At 53.2% G+C, this 20,505-nt stretch overlaps 5 protein-coding genes across 5 annotated transcripts; 2 read left to right on the top strand and 3 right to left on the bottom strand.

The window, feature by feature from the left end:
- Nucleotides 1-1,531: 1,531 nt before the first annotated feature.
- Nucleotides 1,532-4,964, bottom strand: BD324DRAFT_609194 (hypothetical protein; the record flags this gene model as incomplete). Its single annotated transcript, XM_022014147.1, has 3 exons — nt 1,532-1,735; nt 1,776-2,104; nt 2,270-4,964. 3 exons carry the CDS (start codon nt 4,962-4,964, stop codon nt 1,532-1,534), a joined length of 3,228 nt encoding a protein of 1,075 aa, XP_021870084.1.
- A 1,070-nt stretch (nt 4,965-6,034) lies between these two features.
- Nucleotides 6,035-8,600, bottom strand: BD324DRAFT_609193 (chondroitin AC/alginate lyase; the record flags this gene model as incomplete). The annotated part of the gene is made up of 2 exons (XM_022014146.1): nt 6,035-8,089; nt 8,139-8,600. The coding sequence occupies 2 exons, from the start codon at nt 8,598-8,600 to the stop codon at nt 6,035-6,037; spliced, it is 2,517 nt and encodes an 838-aa protein (XP_021870083.1).
- Nucleotides 8,601-10,035: 1,435 nt separating this feature from the next.
- BD324DRAFT_512747 (hypothetical protein) lies at nt 10,036-14,708 on the top strand. Its single transcript, XM_022012967.1, has 14 exons — nt 10,036-11,015; nt 11,350-11,401; nt 11,450-12,209; nt 12,261-12,274; nt 12,323-12,431; nt 12,478-12,591; nt 12,643-12,766; nt 12,814-12,880; nt 12,929-13,077; nt 13,137-13,323; nt 13,378-13,439; nt 13,493-13,744; nt 13,808-14,013; nt 14,084-14,708. The coding sequence occupies exons 1-14, from the start codon at nt 10,307-10,309 to the stop codon at nt 14,606-14,608; spliced, it is 3,330 nt and encodes a 1,109-aa protein (XP_021870082.1). The 5' UTR covers nt 10,036-10,306; the 3' UTR covers nt 14,609-14,708.
- Nucleotides 14,601-17,593, bottom strand: BD324DRAFT_512844 (hypothetical protein). The gene is made up of 2 exons (XM_022012968.1): nt 17,113-17,593; nt 14,601-17,062 (listed from the first exon to the last, which is right to left on the bottom strand). Exons 1-2 carry the CDS (start codon nt 17,186-17,188, stop codon nt 14,808-14,810), a joined length of 2,331 nt encoding a protein of 776 aa, XP_021870081.1. The 5' UTR covers nt 17,189-17,593; the 3' UTR covers nt 14,601-14,807.
- BD324DRAFT_629622 (hypothetical protein) lies at nt 17,502-20,487 on the top strand. Its single transcript, XM_022016238.1, has 4 exons — nt 17,502-17,898; nt 17,948-18,097; nt 18,158-20,090; nt 20,153-20,487. Exons 1-4 carry the CDS (start codon nt 17,806-17,808, stop codon nt 20,332-20,334), a joined length of 2,358 nt encoding a protein of 785 aa, XP_021870080.1. The 5' UTR covers nt 17,502-17,805; the 3' UTR covers nt 20,335-20,487.
- The last annotated feature ends 18 nt before the right edge of the window (nt 20,488-20,505 follow it).

The raw sequence follows: 20,505 nt of genomic DNA, 5'->3' as shown, positions 1-20,505 counted from the left end.
GTAATATGGTCCATACATTGTCTGGACCGGCGCCATCGAATCGACTATACAGGAGACAGACCTGCCTGCCTCACTTGGGTGTCCCGTATAGCCACTGAATATCCCGTCGGGCTTGGCAAAGATTCCTTAGACTGATTCCTGTGACGTATAAGCAACAGCACGAATCCCTTCGGACGGTGACGGTGGGAAATGGTTGCGGCTATCGTTAGCGTCAGTCGATCGTCTTAGGAAGCCAATGTCTTAGTAAGGGATGCATGAATGTTGTCGTGGTTGTGGTGGTGGTGGAATGCCCTTGAGCCGAGAGGATGATCCTCTTCTGCCATGTAAGACACGGGACAGGGGGGCCAGGGTGAGGCGATTTGACAGCAACTGTAAATTCCCCCTCCCTCCCCCCCCCCCCCCCCCCCCGAGCCCCGACGGTCCGCGGCAGTTCTGTTGTCTGTTCCGGTGACTGAAATACTTGAGACATTTTTGTGTCCAAGATATTGACAAGTTGTGTCTCGAGGCTATATGATCAAAACAAGCTTAATCATGGATGGCGCGGCAGTGGCTTAGGGGGGGGGAACGAGACGAGGGAACGACAACGAGGGGGATGTCCGGGGACTGACAATCCCGACGGCAGCCGCGACGCAGAATAGAATTTAGACTATGACTACTATCCTGGAATATGTTTAAACTTTTACGCAATCCGGTTGTTCTCGCGGTCTAATACCTCAAAAAAAAAGAGAAAAAAGAAGTCTAAAAAGTGGCGTTCGAGGCGACGATCACTCGAAATGCTCAATGTAACTGCTCGTTGATTTGTCTCAGACATCATATCTAGCGGCGGCATCATCGCAGATCAAGGTGGTGGTAAGCTCTAGGGAATGCCTCAGAGATCGGGGATCGTCCGTTTATGGGGTAATTCCCGCCGTTAAACTCTCTTCCTCTCGTTCCTTGCCTCTCTCTCACTCACTCTCAGAGGGGCGTTCATGGAAGATGGACTCACACTACCTAGAACGGTTTCATGAGCATGCGAATTCAAATGTGTGAGAGAATCAGGTACGATGTACATCCAAACGATCGAGATAGTCCTGCGACCTGGGAAAAAGCAGGGCCATCGTCTAATGTTCGCACAAGAGAATGAGAGAGAAGTGATATAACTCACCGCATCTATTCTTTCCCCCGCTCATACATACCAGACCCGACCTATCTTTACTTTCTTTAGGACCTTTTGAGAGGATCCACCTATACTTTGTGGTGGTGTGAGTCTGGTCCACCCTGTCTGTTGAACACTCGATCGGCACTAACCTCGCCGTAGCCTGCTATAGAGAACATTGCGTTCAGCGCAAACCCATTCTTTCGACATCATCGACGTTCATTGCCAAGACTCTTTCAACTCTTGCTGGGATTCGTATAAAGGTAGCGGCGTCGACCAGAGTCGATTGCCGTCAGTCTTGTTCATCGACAGTTCCGACCTCTGTTTTCAGTCTTCCTCGCATTCGCTCCCTCACCGCCACACGGATAATTGTCAGAATCAACATGAAGTTTCCCATCAGCCTTTCACTTTCCGCCATTCTCTTGCTCGCTGATATTCAAGCTGTCGATGCAAGAGAGGGAAGACGATCAGCTTTCTCATGGGCCAACTACCGTCAGAACGAGGTCGAAAAGCCACAGCCTCAACAACACAATGAGAAGCGAATACAGCTCGGTCCCATCGTCTCCATCGGCACTGGTAGCGGTGCCTCGGCTGCTCCCTCTGGATCCAGCGTAGCCACCGTCTGTGCCAGTGGACTCACTCTTGTTGGGGGAGTCTGTATCTCTCTTCTTAACGGCGGCGAGTCAGGCTCCACCTCCAGCGCGGCCCGATCATCCTCGTCGGTATCGGCCTCATCGTCTGTTCGCGCCTCATCTTCCGCCACTGTTTCCTCCTCCGTTGTTGTTTCATCGTCCGTCGCTGCGTCCTCCTCCGCCGCTGTTTCCTCCTCCGCTGCTGCATCATCATCCGCCGCTGTTTCCTCCTCCGCCGCAGCCTCGTCTTCCGCGGCTGCTGCTTCGTCTTCAACCTCTGCGGTTTCGTCTTCCTCAGCCTCCGGTGCCACCGTCTCCGCCATCACTTGTCTAGGCACTCAGACCCTCGTCAATGGAGTATGTGTCAATCTCGGCGCAGGGGTCGGTGTCAGCTCCTCCTCATCTGGTATAGCCACACCCACAGTCTCTGCAACTGCCTGTACCGCTCCCTTCACGCTTGTGAATGGCGTGTGCGTCAATCTTAGTGCTGGACTTGGCTCACCCTCCTCTTCTTCATCTGCTCCCGCCGGATCATCCTCAACCTCTTCTTCAGCGTCGGCAGCCGGTGCCTCCGCTCCATCCTCAGCCCCAGCTGGATCTTCCTCGACCTCTTCAGCTCCAGCAGTCGGTGCTTCCGCTTCGGCTACCGTATGCTTCGCTCCGCTCTCCCTTGTAAATGGCGTTTGCGTCAATCTTGGCGCTGGAATTGGATCAGGTTCCTCCTCATCTGCCCCTGCTGGATCCTCCTCGACCTCTTCAGCCTCGGCAGCCGGCGCCTCCGCTCCCTCGTCAGCACCAGCTGGATCTTCCTCAGCTCCAGCAGTCGGTGCCTCTGCCACGGCCTGTGCTGCGCCTTTCACTCTTGTGAATGGAGTCTGTGTCAATCTCAGTGCCGGGATCGGCTTTGGTTCCTCATCATCCGCCGCTGCCGCATCTTCTTCCACCTCAGCCCCAGCAGTCGGCGCCTCTGCCACGGTCTGTGCTGCGCCTTTCACTCTTGTCAACGGAGTCTGTGTCAATCTCAGTGCTGGGATCGGCTTTGGTTCCTCATCCGTCGCTGCCGGAGCTTCTTCCACCTCCTCAGCTGCCGGAACTTCTTCCACCTCCTCAGCCCCAGCAGTCGGTGCCTCTGCCACGGTCTGCGCTGCGCCTTTCACTCTTGTCAATGGAGTCTGTGTCAATCTTAGTGCTGGGATCGGCTTTGGTTCCTCATCATCCGCCGCTGCCGGATCTTCATCCACCTCCTCAGCCCCAGCAGTCGGTGCCTCAGCCACGGTCTGTGCTGCACCTTTCACCCTTCTCAATGGTGTCTGTGTCAATCTTGGCGCTGGCGTTGGTGCATCATCGACCTCCTCCGCAGCTGCCGTTGGCGCTTCGGCAACGGCATGCGTTACGCCTTTCACCCTAGTGAATGGCGTCTGCGTTGACTTGAGTGCAGGCGTCAGCCTCGGTGGATCGTCTTCCGCAGCTGCTGGAGCATCATCAACTTCCTCCGCTCCTGCCGTGGGCGCTTCAGCGACTGCCTGTAGTGCGCCGTTCACTCTCGTCAATGGAATCTGTGTCAACCTCGGAGCCGGTGCTGGTGCATCATCGACCTCTTCCGCAGCTGGGGTCGGGGCATCGGCTAACGCTTGTGTGTCTCCCTTCACTCTCGTCAACGGAGTTTGTGTCAATGTCAGTGCTGGAGTCGGCTCTGGATCTAGCTCTGCCTCTCCCACTGCCTCGGCATCGGGCGTCAGCGCTTCAGCCACCGTCTGCGCAGCACCATTTATACTGGTAAATGGAATTTGTGTTGATCTTAGCGCTGGAGTCGGTTCTGGATCCACCTCTGCCTCGGCTACTTCCTCTGCCTCTGGAGTCTCCGCCTCGGGAACGGTCTGTGTTGCACCAAACACAATTGTCAACGGCGTCTGCGTCAACCTCGGCGCTGGCGTTGGCTCTGGATCCACCTCTGCTTCGGCCACTTCCTCTGCCTCTGGAGTTTCCGCCTCGGGAACAGTCTGCACTGCGCCATACACACTCGTCAACGGCGTGTGCGTCAACCTCAGCGCTGGCGTTGGTGCTGGCTCTTCAGCTTCCGCGACCTCATCCGCTTCTGGGGTCACCGCCTCTGGAACGGTCTGCACTGCGCCATACACACTCGTCAACGGCGTGTGCGTCAACCTCAGCGCTGGCGTTGGTGCTGGCTCTTCAGCTTCCGCGACCTCATCCGCTTCAGGGGTCTCCGCCTCGGCCAACGCCTGCGTCGCACCGTTCACTCTTGTCGGCGGTGTTTGTGTCGACCTCAGTGCTGGAGTTGGCTCTGGCTCTTCAGCTTCTGCGACCTCATCCGCTTCAGGGGTCTCCGCCTCGGCCAAGGCATGCGTTGCACCATTTACCCTTGTCGGCGGTGTTTGTGTCGACCTCAGTGCCGGTGTTGGCTCAGGCTCTTCCGCTTCTGCAACCTCATCCGCTTCAGGGGTCTCCGCCTCGGCCACCGCCTGCGTCGCACCGTTTACCCTTGTCGGCGGTGTCTGTGTCGACCTCAGTGCCGGTGTTGGCCCTGGATCCTCAGCTTCTGCAACCTCTTCAGCATCTGGAGTCAGCGTATCCGCCACCGCCTGCGTCGCACCGTTCACTCTTGTCGGCGGTGTTTGTGTCGACCTCAGTGCCAGTGTTGGCTCTGGCTCTGGCGCTTCCGCTTCTGCAACCTCATCAGCATCTGGAGTCAGCGTATCCGCTACAGCCTGTGCTGCTCCATTTACCCTTGTTGGCGGCATCTGTGTCGATCTCAGTGCCGGTATTGGCTCTGGCTCTGGCGCTTCCGCTTCTGCAACCTCATCAGCATCTGGAGTCAGCGTATCCGCTACAGCCTGTGCTGCTCCATTCACCCTTGTTGGCGGCATCTGTGTAGACCTCAGTGCCGGTGTTGGTTCTGGCTCAGCCTCGGCTTCGGCTTCCTCAGCCTCGTCATCGTCCATTGCCACGGTCTGTGCGAGCGGGACGATCCTCCAAGCCGGTGTCTGCGTTTCGATCACTGGACCGTCTCCAGTCTCTTCTACCTCCTCCGCGGCACCTGGACCTTCCGGCAGCTCTGCTTCCAATGGCGGCAGCGGGGTCGAAGTTTGCCTCAGTGGTGTCTTCCAAAATGGTATCTGTGTCACTGTCGGCGGTACACCTTCGTCCACTTCCGCTTCATCTACGTCGACTGTCGCCATCGTCTGTGCTTCAGGACTCGTCCTCCAGGGTAACACCTGTGTCGCCGTCACTGTTACGCCTACCTGTACCTCGGATCAGATTCTGTGCAATGGAATCTGTTACGACAAGAACCTTTACTCTTGCCCATCTGGAATGCCCAAGCAGACCGCAGGTCTCAAAAAGCGAGACACTTGTCCCCTGAATCAAGAGACTTGTCTGGTTCCCGGGCATCAGAAGCGAGGTCTCATGTACGAGTGTGTCGACACTGAGAACGACGTAGAGTCATGTGAGTATCTATTTGCTGGTTGTTGCAGATGGAGACGGGTAACTGACTTCTCTCTCAGGCGGTGGTTGCATCCACCCAGACGACCCCTCCAAGCCTATCGGTGAAGACTGCACTGCTATCCCCAATGTCGACAGAATTGGTTGTATCGAAGGACGATGTGCCATTTATACGTGTCGAAAGGGATACAAGCTGGTCGGATCCGGCTGGAGCGCTTCGTGCGTCGCTGTCGACTCCGCCTACGGTCACAGGCGGAAGAACAAGTCTACCTCGACCTTCAACATTTTCAACGCTAGAGCTCTGTAATGGACGAGACAGGCATGGCTCGCTCCGCATCATCTTAGATTATCTCGATAGCTTTGGGGTGTCTTCTCTGTGTCTCAAATATAATGAGTATCATTATAATGTAGTCTTGGGTCATCTAGGTCTTGGCAGTATCGGCTACGACATAGAATGAAATGATGCACCACTATCACACAAATCAGGTCAGGGATTCTGTCATTGTGGTCTTGAATCAGAGAGAGCGAAGCACGAAACCTCCCGCTGCCAAATGTGAAGAGAGATTCATGAGCAAAAGTCCATGCATGAGCTTTTCTTCGTAATCTACGCGAGGAGGGATCAATGGAACGAAACCGAACAGATGAATCGTTTCGATCGGACAAAGTTGCAAACTGAGGGAGAGAAGGTGTCGTATGACGTGAAATGAGTCGAGACGCACAGAGCGAAGTACAAGATGAATGGCCTGCGAATCGACCAAGTGCAGGCAAATGCGTGTCTGTCTGGAGGTCCGACCAGCGGAAAGGTTGATCAAGCTCCGTTATGAGAAGTCAAAGACCATTCGTCGAGAGGGACGTTAGGTGGTGTAAGGTAGTCGCTGGATTGCATTCCGGGCCATTGAGGGTTGATGGCAATGGTCAAGTTGAGATCTCCACCGTTTGGTTGATCGACAACCAAGACGGTGACGCCTGGGTTACCTGGATCTCCGGCGTAACCGTCAGAAGCGGGCATTGGCGGGTCTGTCGAGAATGGCACGGGGGATGCAGTTGAGAAAGCAGCACCTGAAGGTCCTTGAACAATGGTAGCAATGGCGGTTTGGCCGTCCAAGACCAAGGTGGCTGTACCCCCATTGGTAGTCACGGTGGCATTGGTGTTGGCCCTCCATTGGATATCGGTTCCAGATGGAACACCGGTGATCTCATCCTGGATCAAGATCTGCTTTCGAGAATTGAAGTATCGGATACCTCGCTTGACGGACGAAGACGAGTTGTAGGCTGTCGACATGTCCATGGTGAAATAGGCGGTACTGTCATTGGGAATAGAGAAGCTAGGAGCGGCTCCTTGCGAGGTGTTGGAGCTGCCCCAGTTTTGAGTAGGCGCAGCGTTGACGTTCTGGTTAAGGTAATCGATCAAAATGGTGTTTTGGCCCTCGGTTCGCTTTCGGTAGTAGGTCCATCGTTCGGATTCTTGATCAGACGAGCTGAAGTACCCAGTTGAAAGGTATTGACCACTGCCGAGTTCTCCGAACCATCTGGTACCGAGAGCGTCGATGACAAAGTCTCCCAAGTCGAGATCGCCGTGTGTCTGATGTCCACGAAGGTCACCACTCTTAATCGCCCAGTATGATCCAGTCAGATCGGTCCATGAAGATCGAGCAGAGGCCCAGGCACCGAGTTCGCTGGGGAAGAAGTGGTCAAGAGGGAGCTGGTCCCACCAGGTGCCGTCCAAAGCGGGGTCGTACCAAAACATGGACCATGGCTCTGGGGCATCAAAGTGGTCTCGTTGGTATAGAGCATAGATGGGCTCTTGGAACATGGTAGCCCAGAGCATCAACGAGTTGGCCGTGGTGGAATACTTGTTGGGACCGCAATCTCCGTAATTGAACAGGGATGTCTGACCTTGGACATACATGTGATAGAGGGGGGTGAGAGCCCAGCCTGGATTGCTCGCAGCCATGCCTCGGTCATTGCCATAGGCAGTGAGCAAGGACGAGACGAATTCTCCGGCAGCACTGGTTCCAAAGTACCAATAATTGGCAGTCTCGGACCATGTTCCATCATCATGGGGTGCTTGGAAACAACCGTTATAGGCATTGGGAATAGCCATGTCGAGGATTTGCTGAGCCATGCCTGTCGGGTCTCGATCAATAATGGCGAGGGCAGCCATTGTCAGACCGCCATTACAGACACAGTTCCAGTTTCCGTTGATCTCTTGACTGTTCTTGGGGGGTCCGGTCCACCACTCCCAACCGTACTCGGTTGTGTCATTAGGATTCAGAGCGTGAACACCAAAGGAGAGACCGAGATCGAGCATGGTCCACATCATGGAATCACGCTGTTCATCTGTCCAATAGTCGTAAAGCCAGTCGTAAGCAATGGCATAGGTGGCGCAGAATTCGGCAAGATCCAGGAAATGTTGAGCGTTCCATCGAGTGCCGTTGGCTCCGAAAGGCACAGCAGAGTTGTTACCAGCGGCTGTCCAGATCTCGAGCCAGACACGTTCGGCGTACTTGGTCTCATTGGTGACCTTGTACGCGTAGGCCCAGTTCTTGACGCGAAGCTTCATCTTTCTGGCGACATCGAGGACACCGGATCCAGTCAGACCACCATCAGGGGTGTAAGGGACAGGGTCATCGTTGAGGGTGTCGGAAGCATTACCGACTATAGTCTCATTCCAGAAAGAGAGGTAGGGGTCGTTGGCGATGAGTCCTCCGGTCGTCAAGGCTTCCCATTTGTAAGCTGGAGCGATCAATCTAGGGTGATCACGGATCGAGTCGTTGGAGGGAGGGTTGGGGTCCGCTGGCCAGGCGCTTTCAGGACTTGGATTGGCAAGAACGGTAGGTTCAGAGTATCCGGCAGTATTGGTCTAAGGCGAGCGTTAGAGACGGAACTCAGCGAGATCGAGGAGGACTCACTCCAGTAGCGTAGAGAGGCAGCATCCACTCTGAATCGGTGGCAATGGCAAGGTAGACCTGACCGTTGGCTCCAGTCTCAGTCATGGCAGCGGTGTTGGCGCTGGTGAGTCCGCTGGGAAGACCTGTGTTTCCAGGGACACCCGAGCCATTGGAGTTATCATTGTTGTTTCCGCCGCTCGAGCTGTGGCTTCCATCCTTCTTGTCATCGTCATTCAATTGGGTGCCCAGAACGCCTCCAAGCACGCCACCGATAATGATGAGCAGTGCAAGAATACCGCCGATCCACCACCACTTTTTCTTGCTACTGCGTGGTTTCTCGTTGTATCCTCTGGAACCGGTGGCGGCATATGGGTTCTGTGATGACATGGGGTCTGTGAGTTGTTGACGAGAGGATTGAGTTGAATCGCGCATATCCATGGTGGCGTAGGGATTGTTGGAGGATGCATTTTGGCGGAATGTCATCGTGGATGAATGTGAGAGGTGGGAGATTGGGAGGGACGGAAATGGAATGGGTCGGGTCCACCAGAGGGGGGTTCGTGCGGGCAGAGGTCAAAGTTTATTGTGGGTGCAATTGCCGAGCACACAAAGGATGGTGTGGAGGATGATCAGATGCGATGGGATTAAATGAGTTGAGATGGAATGAGGGAGTAAGATGAACGATGACAGTCAGCAACCAATCGTTCGAGATTATCGGAAGAGGTTATGGATGCCGAGGTGCTGTGCAGCACCCAGCTCCCACCCCCACTCACATGCTTGGCTTCGTCCATTTCCATATCCAGAATCGTTGTAATCTGGTTCATCGTGATATCCTCCACCGTAACCACCGTTTCCTCCTCCACTGGAATAGTTTTGTTGAGGTTGCTGTATTCCCTCGTCACCATATGATCTACCATACCCGTCCGAGTAGCCACCTGCTGGCTCATCAGAGTATGGGGCCTGTTGATATCGAGATGGCATGGTGGGCCAACGAACCAAAGCGCGACTCTAGGTGCCCTCGGAAGCTTCAGAGACTACAGAGAAGAAAAAATATACAAAAAGGACACGCGCGTGCGAGGGAGGTTTCGGTCGCAGAGGACGTGAGAATGAGTGTGATGAGTACACGAAGGCGAGGTGGTGCAGAACACACGGGGTCCTACCTGTAGATACACGCCTTGTCGAACAGAGGTGTGTGGGTGAGTGAGTGATTGATTGATTGATTGAGAACGATGAGAAGAGTGATGAGACGATCACAAGATGAGAGAATGCAGTGTACACACCCACACCCACAGAAGCACGCAGTCTATAATAAAATAGCAAAACTTTTTTTCGCTTCTTCTTTTCCCAAGCGACAAACTACTCTCTCTCTTCTCTTCCCTCGTCCCTCTGATGCCTCTTGGGGGCTGCCTGCCGTCGCTGCCGCCCCCTTTTCCCCCTCCCCTGCTTATGATGATCCAAACACTCTTCGACACGCTTCCCGCCGAAATTGATCGTTTATTTTGTTTTGGGGGGCACGCGCGCATTAGGAACAGAAATAGACATACAGCAACAAAATAGTTTATACATAGGCCGTGGATTACAGGGTTGGTTGGTTGGTTGGGTGGTGGGGATTAGGGAATGAACAAGGTAAAGGGGATAGAGCGAAATCTATCATCCGAATGTGTGGTGGTCATCGGGACGGCAGTCGGTGTATCTTGGACAAGATATCTCTCTCTCAGAGCACGGCTCAAGCACGACTGCCAAGCTGTAGCCAAGGCCAGGAGAGAGAAAGAGAGAGGTATATGGCACCGCCACAACGGGCAGAACGAAGGGAATCCAGCGAGCCTCGTTCTTGGGGACACCTTGACTGAATCTTGTGGCAGCATCTGAGCAACACGCCCCGATGATGTATTATTATTACTGCATAAACATCACCCACTCTACCCACTCACCCGGACCCACCCCGATCTCGAGAACGCCTCCAAATAGACATTGAGTCCAGCGGCCGAAGCGGCACCTAACAAAGGCTGTACAGGCGAGACACCAGGGGAGTTTGATCGGCCGAGGATGAAACAGGTCACGTGTCTCAGTCTCCCACGGTGTTGTCGATGGTCTCTGTTGTCGGTCACACGGCGATCGCCGCATGATGCAACATTTTTGGGCAACTCCTGTGGCTCTCACAGTCGGCCAGAGTCTGCAACAGTTCACGCACAATGGGTCCTGAGCGACAATCATCTCAGGCGATCCCTATTCCTCAACCCTCCACTCCAGTAGGCGACGATGATACGCCTCCCAATGGTCCTGCTCATCCAGTCGATGTCTCACCTTCGTTCGATTATCACGACGAAAGGCGTCTTCACATGAACGATGAGATTTGGTTATCGCATCATCTGCCTCGACTTCCACCCGCTTCGCTCAATGACAAGCAAGGTTTCTATCCTGGATCTATCGGGTCGTCCTCCGTGACACCCGGTTCCATGTCCCCTTCCAACCATTTTGCTCAAAGTGCAGGACCAAGTCTATCGTCATCACCTCGATTGGAACGTAAAGCAAAAGAGCGAGCGATACCGAGTCATGTATCGATAGGTCAACCACTTCAGGATGCGAGTCCTTCGGCTTTTCATCCCACAGCTCCGGAGCTCGACGTGCCGAGACACGCAGAAGGAGGATCAAGGATGACCCTGGAGGGGGATGATGGCGGCGACGATGAAGGAGACCCTGGCATGTCGACAAGCAACGCCGAACAGACACCAGCTGCGGACTTGCATCCTGCCAAGGCTGGGATCGACCCAGATAACCGTGGGGACGAACATGAACGTCTGAGCTACGCGATTGAGCGAGACGAGCGAGAGTTGGATCAAGGGGGAGGTTTCTCACAGAATCAACATGACTCAGGACAAGCCGCACAGGCTGCCCAGGATGGTGAGTGGTGTGCCGAGGAAGCGACACAGTCTATTCGAATCCTTCAAGAGCGCTTTATCACACGCTCTCAGAATCTTGCTCTCTTCACGGCGATGATTCGCCTCTCATCCCGCGAGTCGTATGTGTCCAGACTCTTGACTGCTGTACCTACCATCTCTTTGTTGTCAGAGAGGACTCCAATGATGTCCACAACGCCTTTGCAATTCAGTGCTGGAAACTCCGGCTGGAATCCGAGGTGGATGGGGCTCACACACACACGCATGGAGGTGCTCTATGTCCTCCTCTATTGACATCGCGATGCGTATCCACGCAAGAAGGTATGCTGACATTCTTCTGACCTTGTCCACACCAGAGCACAACATTGGCTCAGAGCTGAAGTCTCTCTAGTGCGTACACTGCTCTAGCATACACATCACGCTGACGTTCTCTCCCAGTGGCTCATTTGCGCGATGCTTGGCAATCCGAGACAAATACATGGCTTTGTCTTGCCAGCGTCTAGGTGATAACCCAAGAGATCACGATGGTTCCTTCCAAGGCTTCAATCCGCCGTCCTCAGGGGACGTTAGTGGCTTGAAACCCGATGCAAACCAGGATCAGTCTGAAGTCTTCCCTCCAAACCCAAGCAATGATGACGCTTTCAACGCTGCGCCATTCCCAGCATGGAAGATTTATCCTCCTCCACCTGCACCTCACTGGCACTGGACACCAGCGGAAGATGGTATTCGCCCAGAACATGCCGATGACCCAGATGCTGCTCAAAGAGTTTCCTCAACCGCAGACGATCCGTCCGCTATCACTGGCGAACGAAGTGGAGGAAAAGACTCTCAAGCATTCAGAATTGAAACTTGCGAGATCCCTTCTGGAGCGAATGTCAAGTGTGATTTTGGTCTCAACGAGGAAGGCGTCTTCGAAGTTTGGTACGAAGATCTAGAAGCCACCGGATCGATTCCTGCTCCTGCTTCCGCAGCCAAACTGGAAACGGAACCGACGAGTCGCTCAGCGAAAGGCAAGGGGAAACAGAGGGTTTCCCGAGTGCCTTCCCTCAAAGAATATTTTACCGACCTTGACTACCTTCTGGGCGTATGCTGCGATGGCCCAGCCAAATCATTTGCTTTCCGACGACTCAAGTACCTCGCGAGCAAGTGGAGCATGTATTGCTTGTTGAACGAGTATCAAGAATTAGCAGATATGAAGGTGAGCTAAGCAATTTATGACGCAAGCGTTCCGGCTGATACAATGCTCCAGGCTGTTCCGCATAGGTTAGTGATACACTTAAGTGGTAGCTTGTAGCTCATGGACCGTCTCAGAGACTTTTACAACGTCAGGAAAGTCGATACGCATATACACCACTCTGCCAGTATGAACCAAAAGCACCTGCTGCGATTCATCAAGTCAAAATTGAAAAAGGCTCCAAATGTGAGGACTGGCGTGTCTCTCTCAAGCAAAGCTCACGTTATTGCAGGAGATCGTCATTCATCGAGACGACAAGGACTTGACATTGAAACAAGTCTTTGAATCACTCAAACTCACCGCCTATGACCTGTCGATCGATACGCTGGATATGCACGCGCATCAGGTCAGTCGAGTCCGTTGCAGCCTTGGTGAGGAGCTCATGCCATATTCGTAGGAGTTCCACCGATTCGACAGGTTCAATGATCGATATAATCCTACTGGGTCATCACGTCTGCGAGAGATCTTCCTGAAAACGGACAACCTGCTGAAGGGCAAATATCTCGCCGAATTAACACAGGGTGAGTTCGGCCGGTATATGTATCTTGGCGTGGTGCTGAGCTCGCAGAACTCATCACCGACCTGGAGCAGAGCAAGTATCAGAACTCAGAGTGGCGGCTATCCATTTACGGGAGGTGAGATGATTGTCGCGCTGGACCATGGGACCGACTGATACTTCTCAGGAGCATGGCAGAATGGGACAAGCTTGCCAAATGGGTCATCAATAACAAGCTATTATCTCACAACGTCAGGTGGTTGATCCAAGTCCCGCGACTGTATAATGTATACAAGCAAGCTGGTCAAGTGGATAGCTTTGAGGATATTGTCAAGAGTGTGTCATTTCAAACGTTTGGAATGGATGTGCCCGCCGCTAAGACCCTGCTTCTACAGACGTTTTTCAACCCTTATTCGAAGTCACCAAAGACCCCTCAACGCACCCGGAGCTCCATGTCTTCCTCCAGAGAGTCGTTGGCTTCGACAGCGTCGACGACGAGTCGAAACCTGAGAGGAGGCTGTACCGAAAGTATCCAACAGCTCAGATGTGGACGACAACGCAAAGTCCGCCGTATACATATTGGTGAGTTGTATGACACGCTCCAGACGCGCTGGTCATGCTCATACATTTCGCTAGGATTTACTACATGTATGCGAATATGGCGAGCTTGAACGCCTGGCGACGAGCCAGGGGTTTCAGTGAGTGTCTGCAATGAGTCTCTCAACTTTTAATGCTGACGCAACACTTGCAGATACTTTCGTCCTCCGGCCTCACTGTGGCGAAGCTGGCGATACCGATCATCTGTCCTCGGCATTCCTCACTGCGCATTCCATCTCGCACGGTATACTCTTGCGCAAAGTCCCCGCGTTGCAATACCTCTACTATTTGAAGCAGATTGGTCTCGCCATGTCGCCATTGAGTAACAATGCTTTATTTTTGACATATGAACGCAATCCATTCAAGGATTTCTTCCGGGCAGGATTGAACGTCTCGCTGTCAACGGGTGAGTGTGGAAGGTGTGGCACCCAAGCTCCAATAGGAGACTGATCGATTTGCCTTTGTCCAGACGACCCGCTTCAGTTCCACTTCACTGCCTCTCATTTGCTCGAAGAATACTCTTGTGCTGCGCAGATTTACAAACTCACCCCTGCGGATATGTGTGAACTGGCTCGAAACTCTGTTATCCAATCTGGTTGGGAAATGCAAGTGAAGAAGCATTGGATCGGTCAAAAGTGGTATCTTCCAGGATCCGCAGGTAACGATATCCACAAGGTGAGTGGAAAACACACAGAGCAGCAGTCAAAATGAACCGTCCACGCTTGCTTACCTTCTGCCTGCCCAGACCAACGTGCCTAATATTCGTCTTGCTTATCGGCATGCGACTCTGTTGGAGGAATTATCACTCATCCATCATGGTCTTCATTCACCTTCGGCCACCCCGACGCATCTCAAGACGTACCCTGTTCTACCCAATTCTCCCATGGCCAATACAAGTCTAGGTACGCCCATTGCAGCCCCTGGTCCCGGTACAGGTCTGTCCATGTCTGCCGGAGATGTCGGTGCAGCAGCCATGGCTCTAAGTACAATTACATCGCTACCGAGTTCCATATCCGATGCCGTTGCTTCACGTCAATTACCCGGCGGTCCAATGATCAGTCATTCGACTAAACCCAGCCTGAGTTTGCCTCCTGGTGGCATCGTCGGGTCCATGGGTGGGAGTGTACCGGTGCCATTACCCGTCAATCCCAATCCTGTACAGGTTATCGAGGGCGCTTCTGCGTTGGACGAAAAGGCTAGGAGGAAGAGAAGTGTTGGGAATTTCAAGCGGGACATTGAAGAGTTCCGTACAGGAACGAGAGGGGAGTGAAGGGCGCACACACACAGCTGAGAGCAGAGTGGCACAACTACCCTGGCCAGGCCTCATCATGCATTCGTGCCATTGTTAGAGGAATGGCGCTTCGGAGATCCGAGAGGACATCTGCCCCTGTTGACGGTGCATGCACAATAATGTTCGTGTGCCACGAGACAGAGTACACCGATACAGAACGAAACATGCGAGAGCACCTTTACATGACGACACATCCACATCCTTTATCCACATGATCGTCCTTACTCTTCCCTCTAGGCGCCGCAGGCTGCTTGTATTTGTCTTTATAAGCTGTCTCCTGAATCATGTGCGTCGTTCCAGGGGTGATGGGCACAGGTCGAGATCCACCATTGGCACCGATTGTGGGATCACCTGAACCCAATGGACCAAAATTGAAATCCCCGTAGGCTTTTGGCATACCATCAAACGATTGAGTAGGACCGTGCGCCCCACGCCTATCGATGCTTTTATCATTCGCCGAATTTGAAGGTTCACCGCTGCTGACGCCACTCGCAGAATGTTGTCGAGACATGGAGCCTGATTTGTCCTTTTTCAACAACGTGCTGTGTGACCTTGTCAACTTGTCCGGACTCGGCTGTCGATGAATCGGGGTGCCCCATTCAGCCATAGGAGCAGAAGGCGTCCCGTATGAAGTCGAGGCTCCGTGAGAACCCACAGACGAATCGTGGAACGTGTTCGAAGGTCCTGATGCAGTCCTGGGAAGGTTACCTAGGGTCGCCAAGGGAATATTTTCAGCTGATCTCTTGGGTCGTAGAGGATAAGATCCGGGCTGCTGAGAAGGATCCAATCCAGTGTTGTTCGGGAGTGGAGGAGCAATGCTTGGGCTTGGAGAGCCTTGGCGTAGCGACGACGTCGAACGTTTCGGAGCAAGTCTCTTGGAAGAGCTCGACCGAGATATCTCTGTTCCCAAATGGTGCTCGAACGACGTTGCGGGCGATTGATTTGCGAGCGAAGCATTGGGACCCAAGGCAGAGCCTTTCAGAGTCTCACCAGATGCTTCAGCTTGATCCTGCTCGGCGCTGCTACCTAGTCCGCCTTCGTTCTTCTTGTTCCATTTGATCCACTTTATCGGTTTTCCATTCTTATCCCATTCCACTACCAGGTCATCATCCTGGGGGCCTGAGCCGGACTTCTGAGCTGCTTCGGCCTCTAGACGCTTTGCGACAGTTGGTACAGGCATCGTCTCGGGGTTGACACCTTTCGGAGGGGTGTACGGATTCTCAGGAGGGATGAGATGGGCAGCGACTCCCAGACGAAAAGTCGAGGACGGCTGAGAGGCAAGAACATTCATGGAAGCTGATCTCGAGCCTGACAATGCCGAGACTGAGGCTGAGCCGGTTGGCTGACCAGAAGCTGATCGACCTTTGGATGGTCCTGCGACTCGTGTCGAAGGGTGACCGAAACCTAAGCCTGTGGTAGCGGACCGAGGGAGTCCAGAAATCTTGCTAGATGCGGATCCCGTAGACGGCCGAGCGCTCAGCGTAGCTGCACCGGTACTCTTCGTTCCGAGTGGTCTCGTGGCTTTTTTGCTCGGTATAGCTTTCATCGTTTCCGCCCGTTTCCGCTTATCCACAGGCATCTCGCCAAAGTCTCCAGGTTGATGCTCCTTGGACATTTCTACCGGGCTCTCTGTCTTGTCCCCTTCTTCTTCGTCCGTCATAAGTCCGAAAGCGAACTGATCATCTTCATCTTGTATATCGTGGCCGTTCTCCGCTATTCTCATCGCTTCATCCGGCATCATTCGGAAGGGTGGGAGCTCATTCTTGATGAACCCTTCTCGTATCTTGCTTCCAGAATCCAGCTCGAGGGAATTCCGACCCGAATCCGAAAAGTCCAAGATGGAAGACTGCCCTGGCGAAGGATGAGGGGATCGACCAGGTGATCTATTCGGGGACAACCGACCAGTGTAGACGGGAATACTGGACGGCATGATATGGGTGCTGCCATTGTCTCGGGGAGAGCGGGAAACGCTAGGTCTGGGACCAAGAGATGATTTAGATCGTTGTCGATGGATGATTTGGGAAGATGAGGAGGCTTCCGACCGAGGGGCGTCTAGAGATGGGCGGCGGGAGGAAGAAGCTGAAGGAATAGCAGCGGGAGGAGATAATGTCGATGAAGCTTGTAAATCTGGACTCAAGGTCGATAGACTTGGATCACGCTTAGCCTGTCGACCACTTGCATGTGGTGACCGGACGCCAACAGGAATGTTCGAAGGTTCTTGCCACCTTTTATTCGACGATGTGCCTGGGCGAGCGGCTGGACCAGGACCGATGGCCAGAGGTGTTGATTTGGTCCTGGCTCGTGGTATGGAAGATGCTGCAGGCTTTGACGAAGAAGGTCCAGATGGAGCTGGAGCAGGTATGGAGGATTCAGCTTCTGGAAAATTCGTACCGGATAATCTGCTCGACAAGTACACGGATTCGCCTTCGAGGCCTGCGAACACCGAGTCAGGGCAAGTTTCATGGTGTCATGTCAAGACTCACGTTTCTTGAGCGCAGGGACAATCTGACCATCCCAATTTGGCACTTGAGTCGCTGTGGACGAGGCCATGGTGGTCATGCTCTTGAACTGCTCTGATTGCTAGAAAGCTCGACGCGTCAGAATATCCTAGAGGTAGCGGATTCCAAGCGGGACAGTGACGGTGTTCACGAGGTCGTTGAGAAATGTCGGACTGCCTGCCAATTTGAAAGAGTTACCGTATGAATGACATGAAACGGCTGCCGGATATGGACGACCAAAGGTATTCAGCAGGACACGTTGGACTGCTTCAAATTCGACGTTTCAAAAGGCAGAGCATGACACGAGACATGTGAGGAAGAGAACGGAAGATACAACAAGCAAACGTGAGAGGTTAGAGAGTCATGGATGCGGATAGCGGGTGTGGGATTTACTAATGGCTCATTAGAAAAAACCGGTCAGAGCAGTCATTAGGATTCAAGTCAGCACGTGGCTGAAATTCTTAAAGTCCGTCCACCACAAAAGTCAGTCGCCTCGTTTGTCCAACCCACAGCATTCCAACCCAACAATGTCTCACGCGCCAGGGATGAATCGATCCTTTAGCCCCGTTTGATCCAGCGTAAAATGGTCAACTGAGCTGGCTGGCTCTAGGATCACTGGAGCTTCGATCTCGCACTGTCTCATCGTCATCCCTCCGAAAGGCTTCACAGCCTTACACCATGCCGACGTCTGACTCGGCGCACCATTACCATGTCGGGGTCGAGCAGATGAAGAAGAAGGAATATGCAGCGGCTTATGCATCATTTGACAAGGTGAGCTGAGTGAAGCGACTAAGACTCTGAGAGCTCACGAATCTTCCAGGCGATCATGCTCTCGCGTGTGAAGAGCCTTGCCACCTTTGACATGAGAGTTTACGCCATGAGCAGGATGGGAAGCGGTTGGATCAATTCGGCATTGGAAAGGGCACAGAAGAACTGTGAGGAATTCGACAACGATGTGAACTCTTGGAAGGTGAGTCTGACAATCGACCTCGTCCTTGGACCTGCGTATTTGACTTACCTTCGCCCCTAGACATGGCTTCGCCTCGCAGACGTTCTCTATTCAAAAGGAGAATTCCACGCCGCCGACGGGGCTTTGAACGACGCGGTCAAACGTATGGACAAACTGTCATCGGCAGCGAGACGCGCAAATGCATTAGAAATTATCGAGAAACTTAGAGATAAAGTTCGAACAGCTTATCGCGAAAAGCAGCTCGCTCGGAAACTCAACGCGCAGCAGGTCATCGAAGAACAAAACAAAGCCGAGAAGCGTAAACGAGACGCCTTGCGAGCGAGAATGAACCACATCAAAATGTTGCCTCGCGACACTCTCCTGATGATTGCCGAAGTGGCCGTTGGGGCAAATCCGAATATCGGTGTGGTGATGGCGGGAGTGTGTCGCGAGTGGAGACGGACGATGACACCTTGTCCACAACTTTGGAAAAGGCTCGTACTTGGTTCTCGACGACCAGTCGACAAAGCTATGTTGTGGCATCAACGGAGTGGAGGTAGGCTCAACGAACTGTCTTTTTCAGAGACATTCGACGCGTCCAACCATGTCGCCATCGCTGCCGCGTTGAGGGACTCGCTGGCGAGCATCAAGAGCCTGTCTTTGGCGGAGACGACAGAGCGGTTGGATCCTTACAGAGGTCGACTCAAGTCAATCGAGCGATTGACAGGTAAATCCAATAATAGGTTTGGACCATATCTCGAATTCGGCTTTATACATCCATCAACGACGACTTTACGATCTCTCTCTCTACAGACGGGCAGATTGTGTGTCTCTTCAAACTTCTTTGGTATCCTCGTCCCTGGAGCTGCGGTTCCCGGACCAGTGCTTGACAATATCATCAAGCATTTATCTACCCTGCGCTCCGTCGAGATGGAGAACTGTGAAGTGCTTGGGGACGTGTTCAACGGGACGTTTGCCATGTGCTCTCGAGCCTCCCTGTTTCAGCATCTCAAACAGGCTGAAATCTGCAAATTCAACGCAGTCAGCTGGACATCCTACGGTCCTGTTCAGGCCCCTCCGATGCTGCCACCTGGAGTCCAAGCTCCGCCGAATCTGGGCCGAATCGATTTGCCTCAACTCAAGACATACGAAGAGACTGCAGCAAACTGTCAACTGGAAGGACCATTGTTCGAGGCCATCCATGTCCCAAACCTTACTTCGCTTCACCTCTTCGACTTGCGGTCTGGTGCTCAATCCGACGCTCTTTCTCAATTACGAGCCCCAGGACTCGTTCACGCGTTACCCAACCTGATCAGCCTTGATATCGGCAAGTCTGCGTTGGACCAAGCTCAGCTTTTGATCGTACTCAAAGATTTGAAAAGCTTGCGATTCCTCAACCTCTCATTCTGTGGTATAAACAACGCCTTTCTCGATGCCATTCAGCTCAAGGACGAACTGAGCGATGCGGACCAAATTTTGCCTCACCTCACTGCGTTGTCAATAGCAGGCCACGAGACGGTCACCACTGGCGCTGTTCGGGATTTCCTCAATTCAAGATTACCCATCTCTGAGCGGATCCCTAAACGAGTGGAGAAACCACTGGCAAAGGGACCGTCCATGTTCAAACCAACCGCTCCAAAGCGAGTCATACCTGCTTCTCAGCAGTCACTTGGAGGATCATCCCAACGCGTTCCTGCTACGCAGGTCAAGTCATCCTCCATCCACAGTATCGCACTGTCTACCCAGCCGCCAAGTAGCTTTGCACTCTCCCAGGATCCTGATTCTTTACCTGTGAATCCTCGAATCGATTGGCTGAATCTTGACGCCTGTGAGAGTATAGAGAGCACAGCTGTGGAGCTCTGGCGCTCTCGGACGAGGTTCATCTCTAATTGGCTAGGCGTACCGGATTACGACAGGATTCGAGGCAAAGGTAAATGGGCATGGGATGCAGACTGGACGGAAGACTGTGGAAGAGGGACAGATCTGGGATGTCATTTGAGGCCTGTTCCTGGACGTGAGTCGATGCACACTCTCATATAAGTATCGGAGTCTAAAAAGCTGATGAGGCATTTCCAGGTCAAGGTGCATTTGAAGTCTGGCATACTTGCCGGTCTGGATGGACCTCCCTGCCGGAAGACGAGGATAGCGGAGACTCAGTGGCCGCAAAGGGAAAGAAGTCCGCCGATAGGAAGAAGGGATGGCACCAGATGCCTAAGAATGTCAGCTCGACAGCAAGTACGCTCGACGATGCTTTGTAGAGAAGAATTTCAGTGCCCCTTGCTCGTGTATAATAGGGCGATCGGGGTGTTGTACGCATACTGTGTTGATATGGTTCTGAGAATTGTTGTCGTTGCACATACGTGCGAGACATGTTGCCATTCTGTTGATGTTGTATGCACATAATGTACGTGAATAGTACTTGCACAGCT

The sequence above is a fragment of the Kockovaella imperatae genome (genome assembly GCF_002102565.1).
Source record: "Kockovaella imperatae strain NRRL Y-17943 chromosome Unknown BD324scaffold_9, whole genome shotgun sequence".
Taxonomy (NCBI): Eukaryota; Fungi; Basidiomycota; class Tremellomycetes; order Tremellales; family Cuniculitremaceae; genus Kockovaella; species Kockovaella imperatae.
Note: the sequence above shows the minus strand (reverse complement) of the source record. Positions and strands in the feature narration are given on the sequence as shown.